Here is a 20,273-nt window from a genome sequence, read left to right as displayed (position 1 = left end):
AACGGGAGGGTTTGAAAGATGTAGAGGATCTGCGGCAAAAGCGTCATCTTAACAGCTGCCACGCGTCCGAGCCAAGAAAGAGTAAGGCGGTTCCACTTTCTCAGCGTCTCATTGATTTGCGTGCTCAGTTTGGCATAGTTAGCATCCGCCGTACCCCGCACCGTGGGCACCAGCAGGATTCCCAGGTAGGTAACAGTGGAGGCCGACCACTGCAAGTCGAATTCGGATTTGGCGTCCGCCAGGACGTCGGCAGGCAGGGACACATTCAGGGCCACTGACTTGTCAACGTTGATTTTGAAGCCCGATGCCTGCGCGAAGGAGTGTAGCTCCACCAACAGTGCCCGTAAGGACTGCATTGGATCCATCAGGGAGAGCAAGACATCATCCGCGTACAGGCTGATCTTGTGTGTGTCCCCTCCAAAGGGAACGCCCCTGATATAGGGATGGTGCCGGACCCTTTGCGCCATTGGCTCCATGTAAAGTGCAAACGGGAGCGGGGAGAGCGGGCAACCCTGTTGGGTCCCCCAACTAATCGGGAAACGCGGTGAGGTGTGGCCATTGACCCTTACTGTCGCCGTGGGCTGGCGATAGCAGTTAAAGATTCGGTTACGGGTAGTCTCCCCAAGGCCGAATCTCTGAAGAGTCTGCTCAAGATAGGGCCAATGGACCCTATCAAATGCCTTCTCGGCGTCTATGGCAAGCAGCATACATCCCGGTCTCGTGCGTGAGCCAGCCTCTATAAGGTGAAGAACGTGTCTGGTGTTGTCGCTCATTTGTCTCTGAGGGATGAAGCCGGCTTGGTCAGGATCGATCAGCTGCTGCATATATGGTGCCAACCGGCTCGCGATGATACCCATATACAACTTCAGGTCCACATTTAATAGCGATATGGGCCTGTATGAGCTACAGCGGGAGGGATCTCTCCCCGCCTTGGGTATCACTGATATGGCCGCTTCCAGCATTTCGGGGGGGATAGCCCCAGTCTTATCGAAGGTGTTGAACAGGTCTCGTAATAGAGGGGCTATCTGTTGGCAGAATTTTTTGTAGAAGGCCGCCGTGTAGCCATCAGGGCCCGGGGACTTCCCCAGTTTAAGGCGGGAGATCGCGGAGATGACCTCCTCCAGACCGATGGGCCTGTCTAAAAACTGAGACTGAGCCTCCGTCAAAGCCGGGAGAGTTGCCCCGTCTAGGTAGTCGCTACCGTGCCAGCAGTCCAAGCTGTCTGCTTCGTACAACTCAGTGTAAAAGGTCCCAAATGCTGCCGCCACAGCGGCACTGTCTGTGAGCAGATCCCCCTGAGCGGGCTGGATGGCCTGGATCTGTCTGCCTTGCCTTTGTTCCCGCAACTTGCAGGCCAACAACCTCCCACAGCGGTCGCCCCCTGTATAGTAAGCATGCTTCAGACGGATCTCGGCAAATTCCGCCACGTCCTGGTCTAACGCCGCTAGCATCTTTCGTTCCGTGCAGAGCTGTCGCCACGCCCTGGCCGCCCCGGTGCGTTGGTGCAGCTGCTCCAACTCCCGAACACGTTGCGAAAGGTCAGCCCTCTTTTGCGCGCGCTCTCTATTGTTGGCCGCTGCCAGAGAGATAAATTCTCCACGAAGGACTGCCTTAAGCGCAGCCCATTGAGTGGCCTTGGAGGTGTCCTCGTTAGCGTTGTGCTGGAGAAAGTGGTCTATGGCTGTCTTGATCTTCCCCACCGAGGAAGGGCTCTGCAGTAGGCGGTCGTGCAAGCGCCAGTGTCGTTGTGGGTTCGGTGTATCAGGCACCAGGAAAGTTGCCGAGATCGGGGAATGGTCAGAGAGCGAGGCCGGGAGTATATCTACCCCCTGCCCGCGCGTCGCGAGGAGAGTGGAGCAAAGCAGGTAGTCCAGCCGCGCGTAGGTCTTATGAGCGGCAGAGTAATAGGTGTAGGCTGTGTCGTGAGGGTGAAGGTGCCGCCACAAATCTATCAGTCCTAGGTCTGCGAGATGCGTGTGCCCCTCTGCTGACAAGGCTCCCACTTGGCCCACCCTCTGACTGGAGCGGTCAGTGACATTGTGGAACACTAGATTGAGGTCTCCCCCCAGAAGCAGGTGTTGGTGCGTGTTGGCTGTGGCTGTCTCTAGCGCCGCGCGCAGGAACCTCTCCTGACCTTCATTGGGGGCATACACAGAGCCTATCAGAAGTGTCTGCCCCGCCACCAGGAAGCAGTGGAGCAGTAGCCTGCCCTTGATCTCTGCCTCCCTCTGTAGCACCTTCCCCCTAAAGGACCTCGCCACTAGTATGGCCACTCCCGCCCCCTTCTTAGAGGCGGATGAGAACAGCTGCTCAGGAAAGGCCCGGGACCGGAGCCTATGACAATCTTTGGACAGCAGGTGTGTCTCCTGCAGGAGACAAATGTCAGCTCGGTAATGCTCTAGGAAAGAGAGAATCGCCTTCGCTTGTTTGGGCTATTGAGTCCCCTAACATTCAGGGAAAGAACGGTCAAGTGATGCATCGACCTGGGTGCGGGGTGTGGACTCGCTCATGGTCAGTGCGGATCAGCAGCCTAAAGGATGAACTATCAGTGCTAACCTGTAGCGTCAGCGGACAAGAAGGTCCCCTCCCGCCCCCCTTCCTCCCTCCCCCCCAACAACTGCCCCCCCCCTCATTGCAGAACCAACAAATCCCAGGGGCCCGCCCCCCCACGTTCCACTACCCCCCCTCCGGGGAACCCCAACTTGGAACCAAATGAACTGAACCATAGTCCCGGTCCTGTTGAGCCTCACAGGTCCGTGGAAGAGTGTCTATGGGAAACGTGACAGTGGCGGCCCTCTCCCGGCCCCCGACCCCCCCAATTCACAAGCGAGGTGTGAGCAGTGGCCCTCTCATGCTGCTCACGGGGCTACAGTGGTATCTCGCTCCACTTCCTGTACAGCTGCCGCTTGTTCCTGAGCTATCGTTGCCGGATCTGGTTTCAAGCGGGCCCCCCGCCTGCGTCGCCGTCTGACTTTCCGCCAGTCACCCTGACCTCGCTGCTCCGACCCAGCCTGGGAGCCATGTTGCATTTCATCCTCCGAGTCCGAGGGGTCCGGCATGTCAATGTTCAAAAGGGAGCAGGTGTCTCTGAGGGAGCGCAGCTGGTGCAGCTTCCCTTTGCATTTAAAGATGATCCTGAACGGGTGGCCCCAGGAATACGATATTTCTTTCTCGCGTAGAAAGGCGGTCACGGGTTTGAACTCGCGCCTTTTCTGCAGCCTGATGGCGGACAGGTCTTGGTACAACGCCACGGCCACTCCCCGGAATTGTAAAGGCTGCTGCCGCCTGGCTTCCTGGAGAATCCGTTCCTTCAACGGGAAATCTGGGAGGTATGCCAGTATGTCGGGCGGGGGGGCCGGTGCACGTCTCGGCAGTCCCACCCTGTGTGCACGGTCTATGCGGACGGGAAAGTCCTCCGCTTCCCCCAATACTGCACGAAAGAGGGCCTGCAAGTATTCAGCGACACTGTTCCCCTCGGCCCCCTGTGGCACATTTCGGACCCTAATGTTATTTCTCCGTGAGCGATTTTCCAAGTCCTCTGCGTGGGCCTGGAGGCCTACCTGTTGCTCTTGAAGGCTGAGGACCTCTTGCTGCAAGTGCGTGAGCTCGTCACTGCGGGTGTGGCGCGAGAGACTGTTTAGAGATAACCTTACAGACTTGAAGCGAATAAACAACTTAACCTCTTGCTCCCTCATGGTGTTCTAGTGCATGGGGGTACAGAAATCTCAACCCGAGGGTTCATGATGAGGTATTATACACCACATACGGATGTCACAGGGATCTGACAAAGACATATTCTATCAACAACATCAACAAGTTGGGAACTCCAAAACTTTACGTGGTAACATTTGACCTAGTCGTGGTCACAAATCGTGGGAATCTTTTCAGTTGACATTGAAGAAACGCTCGCATCAGTAAAGTGAAGAAAGACAGGACCCTACAACAGTACACCAAATTGTGCCCTATGTAGGTTGGTTTCATCACATACTGGGTAGGTACAGCCATGACTGGAGTTGCGAGGTGCTATCTGGCTGCACTATTGAGCTATTTCTGCAGAAACAATTCTGGATTCAGCCTGATGCTTGGAAGATATTTATTAGGTGAAGAACCTGCTGGAATGTTTGAAGTCTATATAGATTTATTTTGTATTCCCACCATCGCCGTCTTAGAGATTAGAACTGATAGGAGAGCATGTCTTAGAATGAAGCTTTTGGAAAACGTGGAATGGTAGAGACAATGGAAAAAAAATACGCTTTCTAGTGCAGCAATAAATTACAATGTTTACATTTACTTTTACTGCCATGTGGAGAGGGTGGAGTACTAAACAGAATGGGACCCCTACAGGTACTAGGGTACAGTCCTTAATATCTTTATATTTACAGTAATATACAAGATAACATGAGGTAAACGCAGGCACATTTAAGCACTCATGACAAACTAAGGATTACATTCAGATCACTGTACAAAAGGAATTTGCACAGGAATCGTAATTCCAAATTGTGTGATAATGATTACACCCATGTTATATTCCCTTGGCATATATCAGCGGTTAAAACCTGTATTTCCTTGTCATGACAATCTATTAGAGGAATGCAAGAATGTATCCCCTCTGTCAATCAGTAGCCTAATAAACCTGCAAATGTCGGCCAGAGTTGCACATTTGACTTAGGAGAAAAGGGAGAAAGGGTAGAAAATGGAGAAACCCTGACAACTATAAAACAGATATCTTCACAGTTAGTCATAATGGAGTCTGACGATCATAACAAGCACTCGTATCACTCATCTTCCTGGAAACGAGGAAGAGCCTATCCCCAGGATTTGCAAGCCGCAAAATGTGGACTCCAGGTAGAGAATGGAACCGCCTTTCAATATAAACAGGAAGGTACATCAGTGATAAGTTTAGACAGATGAAGAACTTTAATAGAAAGGGATCAAGAGGAAAAGACAAAAACAGCAAAAGTACTATCGAGGGGATGCTGAGTGCACTAGGAGAGCACTAAAATAACCCATATGCTCAGTTATCAAGAAGAGAAGTGCAGTCATCCACTCCTAATCGGAAAAGGAGGTAAACCCATGCCAGGCGCCATCTTGGAATGCTTTATCTCAGTCACATACAGAGTTAGTGACATTTTTGTTTGGTGATGAAAGCTGCCTTTTGAACCTTTCATGTTGTCCAAGTCCTCTAGATGCCACCACCATCAACTTGTACACCACTGCACATGTCAATTTTTGTACCTACCCCACCAATCCATGTCATCGCCTACCATCGTGTTTATTATTTTGTCTGGGTGTGGTAGTAGAGTAAGATTTCAGGGGAGTCTTGAAATTCTTTTGGCTGCACCTAGCCATGATTCAAATTTGCCACTGAGAGGGTCTTCTGATCCATCTTATTATTATCATTACCATTTACAGACTTCAAAGTAGTACTCTTCAATACTGGAGAAACTCATTTATAGGAATAATGCTGTAATTTTACTTCACAGTAGTATATGTTGTTATTATACACATTCAAACTTACTTTCTAGGAAGGTTCTATAATAGCGCACAACATTTGGATGATAAAGCTGCAAAGACAAGATAAATAGACATATTTAAAAGGCAATCCATTAGAATGGGTGTTCCAAAATTCAAATATACTAACAAGCATAAACATGCCATTGGTTTACAGATTTATTTTCTTGGTCAGGTAGGCTGAAATATAATGAATACGTGTAAAAACATAATTTATGCACAGAACCCAATGTGAAGGAAGCTGATGATTTCCCCATTTCTACATGGTGTGAAACTTAGCATAAAATGCACAGTTCAATATTTTCACATTTAATAATGGTTGAGCAACTGCAGGCAAAATTCATTGCACCCTACTGGCTACACTGCCAGCATCCTATGTAGTGTAGACTTCACTTCTATTATTAAATTAAAGTAGGCTCATTTTGACTTACATATTACATATTTGTCCCCAATATCTTTTGCCTTACTTTCCTGGTAGTATGTTTTACAGATATTTTAAAATGTTTTTGATTTTACTTGATACGTTTTAAATGCATTGACGTTCATTAAGAAAGAAGCTATTTAATTGCTACTCAGTACAGATCTTTGAACTTTGCAGTGTATGCAAGTTCTCAGTTTTGTAATCTACTACCCCAGATAAAACTCCCCGCAACCACACTAAACACTCTAACCATATACAGCCTTCCAGCCACAACATCGTGTTTTAGTTAGACCAGTGGTGGCCGACAGAGAAAAATTACGGCGGGCGGGTGGAGGGGCTACAGGGGTGGGAAGAAAGGGCCAGCAGGGCTGCGTGGGGAGCTCGTGGCAGGGTAGGTTAGTGATAAAAATAAAAAACACTTACCTGGTGCTGCCGGCTGCCTTGCGTGCCTCTGCTGCAGTTCCTGGTCAGCATCATGACTCCAATCCAATCCCCGCACAGCTCTCGGGCATGAGAGCAGCGTGGGGATTGGCCTGAGCGGGCTGAAAAGATGCTTGTTCTGGCACAGGTAGCCTGTGCAGTTTCTCCGACCCGGCTGTTCAATATAGTGCATGTCAGTTTGGCCGGCCTGAGACGGCCTGCCAAAACTGACATGCATGCTTACAAGGTCACATACCACTCCTCCTCCCCCCTCCTATGGTTGGAGCGGCCTCTCCATGCACACACTGGCTCAGAGCCAGCAGCTAAAAAATAGAACAACAGTAAGATATTGTTTTATTTTTCAGCTGCTGTTTCTGAGCCCGTGGGGAGATGGTCCTCCACCATTGCGGAGGAGCCGTCACTGAGTTGGACCCTAACATGTTTGACTATCCAATTAACCACTTGATGGTTCTCAAGGATTTTTATTATTGGTTTGATCAACGAGATCCACTTTCTACTATAGAGTGAGATGTGCCTTCAGCCCTCACTGTTAAATAATGTATGGTAGACCTAAAACAGCAGATCAGCCTATGCATGTAGCTAGTCGCAGCCTTGAATCCTTTTTTCTTTAATTTGTGTATTGCATCCAAAGAACCTACTCCATTCATGTGGACGGCCACTCTGAAATCTCCACATATGTTGCATTATCTTTGCTATACATCTCCCACAACATGACTGCAACACAACCTTTGAACTTCACACCCAACATCTAAACATACTCCACATACACATCACCCAACACTCTCCCAAGCATCCATAAACATGGAGCTACTTACTCAAACACCCAATGAACACTTTGGGCTTTGAAAGCAGGTAGGAAAAACTATATTAAAACCAATATAGTACAATATAATAAAATAGTCTCAGTCTTATTAGCCAACTAGCCTTGTCAAGGTACTAGAAACCCATTTGTGGCAATGTATAGTTGTACAGCTCTTACAGCCACAACTGAAAGTTAGTACTCTGTCCCTTATTGACCCAGTAGATCTCTCCTCTATTTTAGGGATGTTCAATAATGTTATTGAGTTTAGCGTCTGATTTTTTGTTCTCATGAATATTTTCAAGCCTAAGGTTCCTACCGAATGAAACATAATATCAGCCCTAAGGAGCAACACAGAACTTTTGAGCTCACTTATTATATTTTTTAAATATATGTCAGTACATTTATAAGCATTACATTGTAATCAGTATAATCACAGAGAACTAGCATTAATACACAATCAATTATTTATATCAACCTATATTGCACAATCACAACTGGGTGACCCCAGTATTTGTGCCTTGGCTTAGACAAATTCCCCTCTCATGAACTTCCATTTTCCGTTCAGATAGAGTGCATTATTGTGTTTCTGCATTGATTCAAGTAGCACTTAGTGACATGGACATTAGTTACACACGTATCTTCTCTTTGACATGTCACCCATGTATTATCATTCTGATCATGCATCCTGTTCATGGTATCCTGGTGTCTGGTGAGTCTGCCATACGCCTCAACATTTCAGCCAGTTCAGTGAGATCAACAATCACTTTCTCATCATCCCGCATAGCTTAGATGTGCGATTCGTCTGCTACCACATGCTCCAACAAACCTCTTCTCCACATCTCAAATCTTGGCATCTTTTCTTGGGTCCAACAAATTACTATTTTATGCTTTGCTATTGCACTTTCCAGAGCCACAAACCTAACCCTAGCCTTTTCCCTCAGGTAAAATACCCAAGTTTTCCCTATTATTTTTCTCAGGCACCGTAGCTCTTGCGTAACACAGAGTCATCACCACTTTATCGCAGAATACCTGTATGTTGGGGCAATCGCAGACCATAAGAAGCAACCCGCCTCAGTGACCACTTGTTATACTTGATGCAATGGGGGAGACTCATCTGGCACTTGGGAGAAACAGGCAGGTTGTTTAGGAAGTCCGTGTTTTTCTGACCATATGTAGTGAATAAGCAACTTTTGTGGTCTGATGCCCTATGATGACCCTCAAGCACCACCATTGTGTACTGACTTTAGTGTGTTATGTTACCTTAGTCTTAATGTAGGATGGTCTTGCATATACCTGCTTCTCTTCTGTTCTATAATGTTGCTGTATTTCAGTAGAATAGTCTTGCCAAGAATCGAAGGTGTGGGATGTTGAGATGCAGTGTTGTTGGTGATGGTGCACACATGTGCTCAAAGTTGGATACTGAGGGATTAAGTGTATAATGTTATTTGGGTTAGGTGAATTATGACTTTAAACTATTGGCTTTGACGTGGTCTAATGTCATTCTGTTTTCTGACTTTACCTTGCTTTATGGCAGTGCTGACTATTGCCTTTGACATGCTTTCATGTCATCTTTCTTTTCAATTCCATCTTGCTTTGGGCCTTTCTGTGTGCATGGCTCAACTAACTCTATTTTCATGACTGAAGCCATTTTCTGTGACTGCACGAAGCTGCAGAGCTAAAGAGGGCATGTTTTGCTTTCCTCTTGTTTTTCACACTTTACCGACTAGAGAGAATTGGTTCATATCAGAGGAATGTACATGCTCTGTCTCGAAGCCATAGCAAAGGCCAGATCAACCGATGCCGTGGCCTTGGAGCAGGCTGGTGCTGGCTCTCATGAGAACGAGGGGGCAAGGCTCACCAGGAGCTTCGTCTTACGTTTCCACTGGTACTAAAGGAGGTGTCTGGGTTCTGCTTGGTTGAAGTTCAGCACAGGGCAGACGTGCAGCTGTGGCGGTGGGACGTATAGTGTTGCCATTGTCTCCTAGTTCGGCCGGAGAACCGGACTCCCCTCTGGCGAAGTGGAAACAGGATGAACAGACATTGGTGAGGTGTTCCACTAATTTCTAATTTTCCTACTGTTCTTGCTTACTATCTCTTTCTGTTTTTGGGTTCCATACATTTATATACCTGATTGTGTTGGTTGATTGTTGTCTAGAAATGGTACTGATTGGCCTACCATCTATCATGTACTGATAAATATATATATATATCCCAGATATACCAATTCACCTTTTCCTTGAAGCAGGAGGTGTGGACTATTCTTGGCCAAATGCGTATGTTGTAGAAGGATGGGTGAACTCCCTTCTAGAAAGGTAATTGTGTTATAGGAAGTTGTGCTACTCCTGGCAAGTGATGTGCAAATTCTAATTATTTCACCCCCAGAATATACTGACTGGTTCCTTTCTCTTGTGGTGAGATGTATTGTGTCTGTTGTATGTGGTTCTTCCTAGGTGAGTATTCTGTAGCAGAGAGGATCGGCTAATTGCCTCATGCACAATGCCTGTCACTAGGAGGATTGTTGTTGTAGAAATTCTCTCAGCAAGAGACAAGGTATAAGTGGTATTCCTACCTTGGGTAAGTATTGTAGAGTAGTATATTATGTGAGACTGCGTGACGATGCCTACCCTATTAATGCATCCTATGCAGACTACCGCAACGGCTAGCTCTTGGACACTGTACATATCGGAATCGAAATGCTCACTATGACCAGGATCGGGAGGGGTGGGGGGAAGTTGGGACCGGTTGTCGGTTGACTTTGTTCTGCTAAATTAAAAATGAGACCGAGATCACATAAGGGCTACACGGCCGACATCATTGGTGTGCTTTGAACACTGCAATTAGAACATATGTGGTGCCTACAGGAGCTCAGTCTTTTCTGGAAATACACTTGTAAAGATGATATGCGTTATTAAGCTCGTCTATAACTGTATGGTACACTGATTGCGGCCGGCCCTGCCAGTGGGTTGTAGGCACACCGCTGTGTATATGAATAATGTGCAATAAAGGTCTACCAAAAAAAAAAAAAAAAGTATTGTAGAGTATTGTAGAGTGTGGTATTTTTGGGTCCCAAGGGTGGATATGTCTGCATGACCTGATTATTGGCAAAAATCAGGTCATTACACCAGACACCTCCCAGGGTTTGGAAAACCTATCCAATAGTGTGTCACAAACAATGCCAGAATTAATGGACATATATAAGAATAGATATCCAGTTTAACAATTAACTATGTTGTGCATCCCAAGGTAATGCCATTCAACCCAATGACACATCAACATGTCTGCAAAGACCGATTTAGTGAATCTGTTTAAGTAGACCAATAGTGGAGGATAGGACAGAATGTATTCAAATATTGAGGGTCCAATTCACAACGTTAAATCTGTAGACAGAAATGATGTACAGTGTCAAAGCTAAATGTCCTCCTAAAAGCTATTCAGTAACTGCAGGATGGGATTTTCAACTATAGCAGGAAAACGCATCCCAACCCTCACGAGGGGATGTGGGCATATACTGCTTAAAATATGATAAACGTTACTTTTAGTAACTTTATGGGCATGCTGTCTGCATAAAGTCACCTTGTATAGTTCTACATAGCGTAGTTGGTAATTTCTGCCTTTGCTATTTAGCACTATTAAGAAGGAATAAAAAAACATGCATCACCTGAGGAAAATAATACACACCTGAAAAACATTGCTACTGGAAGCACATATATACACCATGGGTTGTGTGACAAGTCCTTGTGTGTGTGTGCGTAGAAGTATGCATCCTTTAGACATCCAATTGTTATGGTGTGTCTTTGGGAGGGTTTAGCAAAGAGTTAGGTGTGAAATTAGCCATGCCCTTTCTTTAAATTTATTAACAATGTATATGTGTAATTTTCAATGCATGTGTATTGGTTATGTTTGGTAATTATAATGTGATTTCCATATATATTTGTAATGTCTACAGTTACAAAACAATTTTCATATTAATTTTATTATGCTTATTTTATCTATTTTTAATACTTCTACAATTTCATGTATATGGGTGTATTCAATGTCTAAAATTACATGGCCATTTCTCTTTGATATTATTTTTGCTTGGTGTTGTGGTGTGTGTCTTGTGTGATTTTTCTTGCCCCAGTGATTGCTAAGGGATTCCCTTGCAGTGCCCATATGTGGTAAGTAACTTCCTCCAAGGCTTGACTGGAGTGAATTTGAGTCTGCTGGGCTGCTTCCCATTTCAGTTTGAGTAGCAGACTCACCTGTTCTCTAATTATGGTTAACTCCGAGACAATGTTCTCCACGCTGTTGTCCCGATCCTTTTTATCTTTTCCAAATGCTGGGTTGTGCAAGTTGATCTCTTTCATCGCTAGGAGATTTTGGCCACTACGCTTCCTAACCTGGAGAAAAAAATAAGGGGCATTAGAAAAAGTTATTGAGTGTTTACAAAGGCTCTTCACAAAAGGTGAATTTAGAGTTTAGGCCAAAAGCCTGGAGAATTTCTCGCACTCCAGTACATGCAACAAAGAGCCTGTACGTTGCTCCTGGATGGGACCCATGGCTGCTGTTCAAGTCGTTCTTACCGACATTCTCTACTCGAAGGAGCACATCACGCAGCTTCGGCAATGGAGCAAGACTGCATTTTTATCAGGGCGTGCCTGAGGCAAAGGTAACCTACTGTTAATACCTCTTGTGCTGTATACCATTTGCCACCCCAGAGAGGAGAGCCAAGAGGCCACTCCCAGACAGGACAGACAAAGCACCACACAAACTCTTTCCACCCTGAGGCTACATTTCTGGCCAGTGCCCCTGAAGGATAGACATAGGTGGATACTGAATGGGCCAAATGGCCTGCTTTATTATCCAGGTGTTGCAGATGGTGCTATGATACCGCTCCACCTGCCCCCATTACCCAAGCGGCATCCACACTGGCAGCAGTAAATATTTTGTAACCACAGCATCAATCTCTATTGATCATTCTACCTTGAGTCCCTTTTTTAATGTTTCTAGCATGCATATCCACTCCAACGCTTACCCCGAAGGTCAGTTGAAACATTATGCTGCTCCACAGCTTTAACACAGTTTCCAGTCTTCAAAACAGTGAAACTCATAGAACAGAAGGTCCTACACCTCAGAAATAGCCACTTTATTCCATATTACTTACAAACATACAAGCGTCAAATCACCCCAATATCACAATATAAAATATCTTCAGTCAGTGTTATAATACTAATCCTGTTCTTCCACGCATATTGCTTTTGCAAACACCTCGCATGTGGGTGATAGATATCAACATGGAATTCAAGGTCGTGGAGAATTTGTTCTACATCTATGACGCCCATGTTGATATTTCTGCATTCCCTGGATGCACCCAGTGTTTCATCACTCTCTGCACTGAAGAAGCATGTATTTAAGAGTTGTTACTATGCTTTCCGCCAACTCCTGTTTCATTTCTGGATTTTATTGGTTGCAAGAGCAGCAGCAGAGGGTGTCAACACTCTTTAGAAGCATGGTGGGTGAAAACATACAATATTTAGAAACTTTCACAATCAATGATCAATAGCATTTGTCCAGCACACAAATTCCGTGAGTTGCCTAGAAGGATAGGTGATAATGCTAGTTAGTGGGTCCAGGAAAGTATCAAGGGCACAAATGGAATAGTTTGTTAACAGACAATGATGATCTTGGAGCACTGGTTTTCTTATGTGTACTTAAACCAATTGGAGGCTTGTGATTAAAGGTTTGAGAGATGATCCAGGATGACAAGGCAGCTTTCAGTTATTTAGGGTCAAATCAAAATGAGGACAATACTTTATGGTGAATAGGGAGAGCAAAGCATGTGTCCTTTGCCTATGACTGCATGGGTGAAGGCTCCAAAGGAGCTCCAGGTGACACCCAGTGCAGGACTCTTAAGGAGCAGGGAGTGCAGCTGGCTGAAGATATTTGGGATTCATTTTCGGAAATTTTAATTATGTTGCAACACATTGTAGAGTATAATATTCTCTTTAACACCCGCCAAAAGTTGGGGACTTAAGGGATACTAAGATCAGATCAGAGTCTTTTAATGCCTGTGTCGCCCAGGTCTTGCATAGGATAGGTAATTTTATTTGTCCATTTACAACTCAAACACCATAGAGCTCCAGTTGAGGCTGTTGATTGACTGTAGGAATCAGATGACCAAGGTACTTGAAGAGGGAATGATCGGGATCAAGGATTATGTTTTAGGCTGGAGTAATGTTTATGGAAAAGTAAATACTTGGCACAGTAGATCTGCAGTCAAAGCTGTGCCCTTCATCTGGTTGACAGAATTTGCATCACTAGCTACTTTGGTCCCAATATAATGATGTCAGAACTGGTTAATCCCTCCTGATGGTAATAGTGTTAAACATCACATCATCCAGATTCTGTACTCTCAGCTAAGTTTAATTTCAGTAAGTTAGAAGAAGGCTCAATGGTGACTGCACAAGTTATTGAGATGGGCAAACAGTAGTGTGCAGTTTTGAATTATGGAAAGGCGCATTAAGTCTTTCATTCCCCCAATGTTGATAAATAGACAATCATTGATTTGGGTAACGGTAACAACTGCTGTTTAAAAGGTTACCAAACTCTAAAACTGCAGCCCTACAAAAAATAAGAAATTACTAAGTATAATTAGCATACCTGTTGGTTCCAAGGAGCACTTGTAGAGGCCATCCCCCTTCATCTCATTTCAATTGGGCAGCTTTCCCTGTAGTTAAAGTCTTGCTGTATCCCTCCACAGACAGATGGTAGCATATCTGGGGGGCGAGGGGTCTGCTATAGTGAACCATATAATACGTAAAATGCTTACTTTGTACACACTTCCAAATGCTCCGCTTCCAAGATGGTCTAGGATGGCATAGTTGCCAATAAACTTAGTTGGTGCTTTATTCTGATTGATGCTCTCAATATTTTCAGAAATTTGATTTAGGTCATCCTCCTGGATTTAAAACAGAACCAGATTTTAATTTGTTTGTTAAAAAAAGAGTATACCTAAATATGGTTACGTTGTAGAAAGCATTGCACTTACTGGGAGTGAATTAAACTTAGATACCAACTCTTCATAAGATCTGATTTCACGCACATAATGGCCAATGTCTATGAATATCTCAAACAGGTCAGCAGGAAACAATCTGAAAAAACAATAAGAAAAATAACTTTTATATTATGGTGAGTGTAGAACTGATGTTGCATTATAGAGTTGAAATGTACTGTTTAACTTATAACAAGGAAAGATGTGTACTTTACTAGTAACTCAGAAAGCAAAAGTTATAAATGACCAGGAAATCAAGGATGTCCAAGAAGAAATATGTCTTAAAATGTGTATGCCCTTCATTTTATCGTCTTTGGTGTATTTGTAACTTAAATGCTTACTTTGCAAAAGTCCAACCAGATAGTTATATTTGCAACACACACATAACCATGCATAACTGTTGCACATTTTTCATTACAGGTCAGGCTATACATTTTGAATATACATATTTAAGACAACAACCTTCTTGATATCCTGAATAATTGAATGGAAGGAGAGGAAAACGCTCTCACAGTAGCCCTGCATTGTCTCCTTGGTTAACGTGTTCTGTCAATTTTACAGAGGAGAGAAACTACAAATGCTATCATTTTTCTTTGCAAATATTCTTAGAAATGTGGGATTTAACGAGTTAACACCCTTGGCTGACATCTGCTGTAACCTGCAGGTCTTGAATTAGAAGCACAACAATGCCAATTCCTCTATGGTTAAGTGTCTAGAACACAAATAAACCTGGGGAAGAATAACACATGTTTTTACAGCTCTTAGAAACAAAGGGCCCGATTCACAAAAGTAATCTGAGACAAAATCCTAACTTTATGACTTTCAGTATTCACAAAGGGCATTTAGGAGTAGTAAAGTTAGGATTTTGTCATAGGTAAACTTAAGTTTTGGTCTTAAGTTAAACTTAAGACCATAATGTTGTCTCAGTGAAACCTATGTTTTGGTCTTAAGTTAACTTAAGACCAAAACTTAAGGTTAAATGAGACAAAATCCTAACTTTACTACTCCTAAATGTGCTTTGTGAATAGGGAGTCGTAAAGTTAGGATTTTGTCCCAGATTACTTTTGTGAATCGGGCCCAAAGTGTGTTTGGGACAAAATTAGGATTTTAGTCTTACAAAATGGCAATCAAGCCTGGTTCTTCAGTCTCTTGAATGTTGTGTGTGAGGTGGAGGCAGAGGCAGTGCACAACGACAAAACTTGAATTTAACTTTTCTGAATTGTCACAAAGTGACTTCATCAAGTCTTGTGCTTAGTCACTTCAGGATTGTGCCTTTTTAAATGACTGAGTACAGAATCCACATTGTCACCTTTTTACATCCTCTCTAGTCTTGTCCCCATAAAATAAATGTATTCACTCTTTGTATCTATTGTATTTTCTCAGGGAAAAAATCAAAACTCTGTTTGCCAAGCATCTTTGTTTTTCACTGTGATTTATAAAACACCTTTTTGTAGAGCCTGTTGAGCTAGATGAACCACATTTATGAATAATGAATATCACATGACACATATATTTAACTCAGTAAATGAGCATAAATTAAGGAGTAAAATATGTATTGTGTAGCTTGCTAGTGTAATGGGAATACAGTAAAAGCTAAACTACTTGTAATAGAAGCTGAGTTCGCTAATCAAAGATGGCTGAGCTATTTGCTCATTAACATAGCTATCTTGATTCCTCCCAACTTTCAAAGGTATCAGCTAAAGTAACCTAATAAAAATAGGAGGGATAAGCCAGTGAACACAAAGCAGCCCATATTGAAAAAAACAATATATCAGATTTCTGCAAATATTCCTAATGTCGATGATATCCATTATACAATGCAGGCATTTCCTTTTTGATTTATCTGCACATTAAATGTGGCTGGGAAAAGAAGGTCCACTCTCCTCCATTTTTGTACATGAAAGGGTTAGGAGATCACAAATTAAGCTTGTACGAACCAATCTCCTCATCTTCGTTTATCACAGAAGATAAGCAGATTACTAATTTGAAACTATTTTGCACATCTCTGTTTAATATATTGTTTTAATGTACTTTTTTTAATGCATCATTGCCACACAACCTCATAAAATTAAATTGGAAAACTTTATTTAATATGTTGCATGTGGAACTCCGGCACTAATAATGGTCTACATAGTAGGAAAAGGCAAAAACATTTAAAAAGAAGATCCTGGTTGATTCCAAATAATGTGTAGAAGCGCCACATAATGCTAGACATATATGGAACTACCCAATTTAACCAAACAATAAAAAATATGGTTAATACAACAATAGCATTAGAACTGTTTTTAAAAGTGTACTTTTGAAAAATAGAAATCACAAGAGAAGATTTCAGTACTATACTGTGTATCAAAAATGAACACTTATTTATGTTTGCTAAACATAGCATTAAGGATGTCTCTTTGCAGCAACTTGATAGCTCCTTGATATGGACAACTAAGTTCATTGGACTTGAGACTTCATTTGTGTGATGTTATGTGTAGTTCTGGTAAGGTTAGCATACACATACAGGAATCTTTAAGGAAGGTTTATCCACAAGGGCCTCAATTGTTTTGTTAAATATTGTAAACCCAAATGCCACTCCCTGCCGTTTATTTTAAGCCTCAGTACTTAGCCAGAACCAGGTCTGTGCCTACAAAGATTGTGTATTGGTTTTGGGGCTGGCTGACTTCTGAGAGGGAGTTGAAAGGGTAGTGTCTTCTCATTTCTGATTAGGACAAAGCATGTGAACCTGAAGAGAGTTCATCTTCATATGGCCTTATTGAACCCACAATGGGTTTTGGACTCCATTGATCGGGAAGCCAGGTGTGCTGATCTTTACAGATTGGGACTTGTTATGTCCCTTAATCCTACTGCTTAGATTTATAATTCTGATAATACAGCTTGCATATACTACTGTTTAAACAAGTAGCTAAGATATTGATTCTCAGTTTCACAAGGGATAAGGCAGGGCTATGTCCTTGTTCTTCTCTTTTTATATTGGATGTGAATGACCTACCAGCTCTACACGTGGTACAACATAAGATGTCACCCATCTTCGGATAGCAGGAATACACCCACTGCTGATTTTTGGGCAATTAATACTAAGTTCTTGAATAAATTGTTAGCCTCCCTGAAGACATATTTTCAGGTTGAATATACAGTAACATTAACATCTCTTGAACTAAAATAACAATGGCAGGGAAGAGAAACTGCAGTAAGCATTCCCTTATGTGCAGGTGACAACTAAACAGGTTCAAGGACTGTCTTAGATTAGGTTCTAACCTTCTAGAGTGCAGTCCCAAAGTTTAGCACAGTGGTTAAGTTTTCTTAACCACTGACTACAGCATTTTGTTGAGGTCAGTGGTTAAGAAGACTTATGATCTAGAAGGGTTGTGCAGTGAGTGCTCTGATTTATTCAGAGCTGTTTTGGCCATGGCCAGTAGTAGTAGCTGGTTGCTATTGAAACAAATTTGATTTGCATTTCTTGTGGCCTTATTGGAGGCAAGAGGAGGGTACATATCTATTCATGAAGTCCCTAGTGATGACTATTTGCTCTGTAACATCCTTTCTTTTCCGTCTTGTAGAGTTTCTCATTATATGGACTCTAGTGAATGCCTTACTGGCCACCAATAGCATGTGGCTGGAAACCATTGAACCCTCATATCTCTAAGAAAATCTGCACTATTTGATGTTAATGTTTCCTTCTCCTCTGGTAGTCTATATATGTGTTCCTGAGCTGTCTCTAGTTCTATTGTAGCGACAGTTTGAGGTCAAGATACAGCTGTATTGGTGCATGGTCAGTATGACCTTTTTAAAATATCACATGTGTCTATGTGGCAATGTTGGGACCAAAGTGAGGAAGGAGTCTAAGGGCCTGATTTATATCTTGGTGGTATGGATACTCCACAACAATGGAAAGGGTGTATTCATACCACCAAGATGGTGGTCACCCAAATGATTTAGATGCTGGTGAACCTTTGATTTAATCACAGTGGAAGCTACTCTGTCTCAGCCATGATTAAACCCCTCCAATGGCCTGACAGAGTTGGAGGTTGACCTCTAATTCTGCCTAATTTTACATTGGCAGAGTAAGAGGCTAGTTTTCATGCCCATCACCACCAGGAAAACCCTGGTAATAAGTGACAGTGAAAACTACAAAATGCTCCATTCGTCATGGAAGAGGACTCTCATGGTGACTGGAGATTTGTCTTTTTTATTTTCAAAAAGAAAATCCTGCTTCTGGATCTTCTTTTTGATAAGAAAAATGTAAACAGTTTGCTGTACGGCTCCGATATGCTTAACAGAGCTGTGTATTACACTGCAAAAAGCATTGACAGAAACCTCTGTGACGGAGGTTAGTCACAAAGCGTGAAAAAATGACCCCTGTCTTGATAGTCATTTCATAATTTGGCATGTAGAGGTGCAGTCACGGCAACTGAATAAATTATTCTGTTGCCCTGACTGCCAAACCTCCGTCCACCAAATTATAAATCGCCCCCACCCAAGTGTGTGCATGTACCGTAGATGCAGGAGAAAATAGGGTGGTCCCTCCACCAAAGGTACAGGTGTCAAATTCAAATTCAAACCACTTTATTCGGCTACCAAAAGCCATAAAAATACACCACAAACAACAATGTTCATACAAAAAGTACATAAAATCATATTAAACCATTTTGAATTCAATAAAATATATCACATACAAACAGTAAAAGAATACTTATAAAAAGAGGTGACTTGTAATTCATTAATCAGGCAATAAAAACAATTATATCAATATATAAAATCAATAAACTATTTAACCCCTTCTGTGCTGATGACAAAGCCAGCTCGTCATGGGTGTTACCTGCCCTGTGCTTATGACGAGCTGGCTTTGTCATGAATAATGGGGTTCTTGATATTTTAGCACCCAGCGGGAAAACCCATAGCAGCCAAGGTGTTAAAAAATCTAGCACCCTTTCTTCCTATGTCTAACTGCTGCAGCCAAAAAATATGCAACATTAAAAATCTCCCAGGGGTTGTTTACCAGCTGCAAATATAGTAAGGCAGGTCTCCACATGACTATTAGGGCGTGAGCACAAATTAAATCCAGTGGAATGGCCTGATCGCTTGGTTTCTCACATCAGGTCTACTGGCTTTGTCTAAAATAGGATCAATAATCATTTTCCAGTCACTTCCTACCACAAGCTTGCATGTTCTTAATTCCATACGTATTCTAGAAAGTTTTTCAAAGTTGGTTTTCTTACATCTGTTTGGTACATCTATTGAACCTACAGTTATTGTATTCTCCAGGTTGAGAATTTGGCAAAGACAAATCTCATTTCATGCCCGTCAAAGGGGCAGATTCCAATCTTGTTCGAAAGGGCTCCAAATCGTATGCGGAATTGCCTAAACCGATCCGGAGCCCTTGTTCCCGACCAAATCTTTCCCTGTTCCTAACGAACAAGTATGATGCCATGAAAGCCTTAGAGCTGACCGAATCTGTTCCGGAAGGCAATGGGAAAGATTGAGCCATCCGGAGCCGAATCGTACAGCTCTAAGGAGTAGGTTTTTCCAAGTGAGCTAGTACGATGAACAATTCGGCCAGCCTTTACGAATCAGTTTGCCTGGATAAAAAAGGCTGCCGGAATCGGTCTTTGGCGGCCCATAGCAGGCCCCCTTCACCCGGGCCCCTCCAAATCGTACCTGTGGGGGTAACCATGGGTCCCCTCTTTCCAACCATGCACAGTGTAGCAGGCACTAAGGGGTGCCAGCCACAGGGTTCACGATTATTCCCAACCACCCCTTTTGGCATTGAGAGCCTGTGTATGCATTCGGTACACAGGCTCCCATTGAAGTCAATGTGTGTCCAGCGGAATCGTATCCTGATGCACTGAAATGCATCGTACATGTTTAATCAGACGCCCCTGACATGAGTCGCACATAACCTCATGCTTTACTCCCAGCAAAGCACGACAAACCATCATCAATAGCATTTCTGGGTCTGACCTATGAAGGGAGTATACTTCCACCTCCTCAAATAGGTTGTGGAACTGAATAATCACATGGGATCTACAACCCTGCTTTACTGTCTGATTGTTAGTCTTGTGGAA

The 20,273-nt window shown here is 43.3% G+C and overlaps 1 protein-coding gene across 1 annotated transcript in view; it reads right to left on the bottom strand.

Annotated features, from left to right (window-relative positions):
* The window catches only part of NEK10 (NIMA related kinase 10), a 1,232,468-nt gene that overhangs the window by 766,648 nt on the left and 445,547 nt on the right, over positions 1–20,273 (bottom strand). The window contains exons 17-20 of the mRNA XM_086942130.1: positions 14,203–14,305; positions 13,984–14,112; positions 11,417–11,554; positions 5,519–5,564 (exon numbers count right to left, since the gene is read on the bottom strand). Of these exons, the coding sequence (XP_086798256.1) occupies positions 5,519–5,564; positions 11,417–11,554; positions 13,984–14,112; positions 14,203–14,305 (416 nt within the window). The remainder of the gene's footprint in view (positions 1–5,518; positions 5,565–11,416; positions 11,555–13,983; positions 14,113–14,202; positions 14,306–20,273) is intronic.

The sequence above is a fragment of the Lissotriton vulgaris genome, chromosome 10, assembly GCF_964263255.1.
Source record: "Lissotriton vulgaris chromosome 10, aLisVul1.2, whole genome shotgun sequence".
In the NCBI taxonomy this organism is placed as follows: domain Eukaryota; kingdom Metazoa; phylum Chordata; class Amphibia; order Caudata; family Salamandridae; genus Lissotriton; species Lissotriton vulgaris.
The sequence above is the reverse complement of the archived record's forward strand: the minus strand, read 5'-3'. Positions and strand labels throughout refer to the sequence as shown.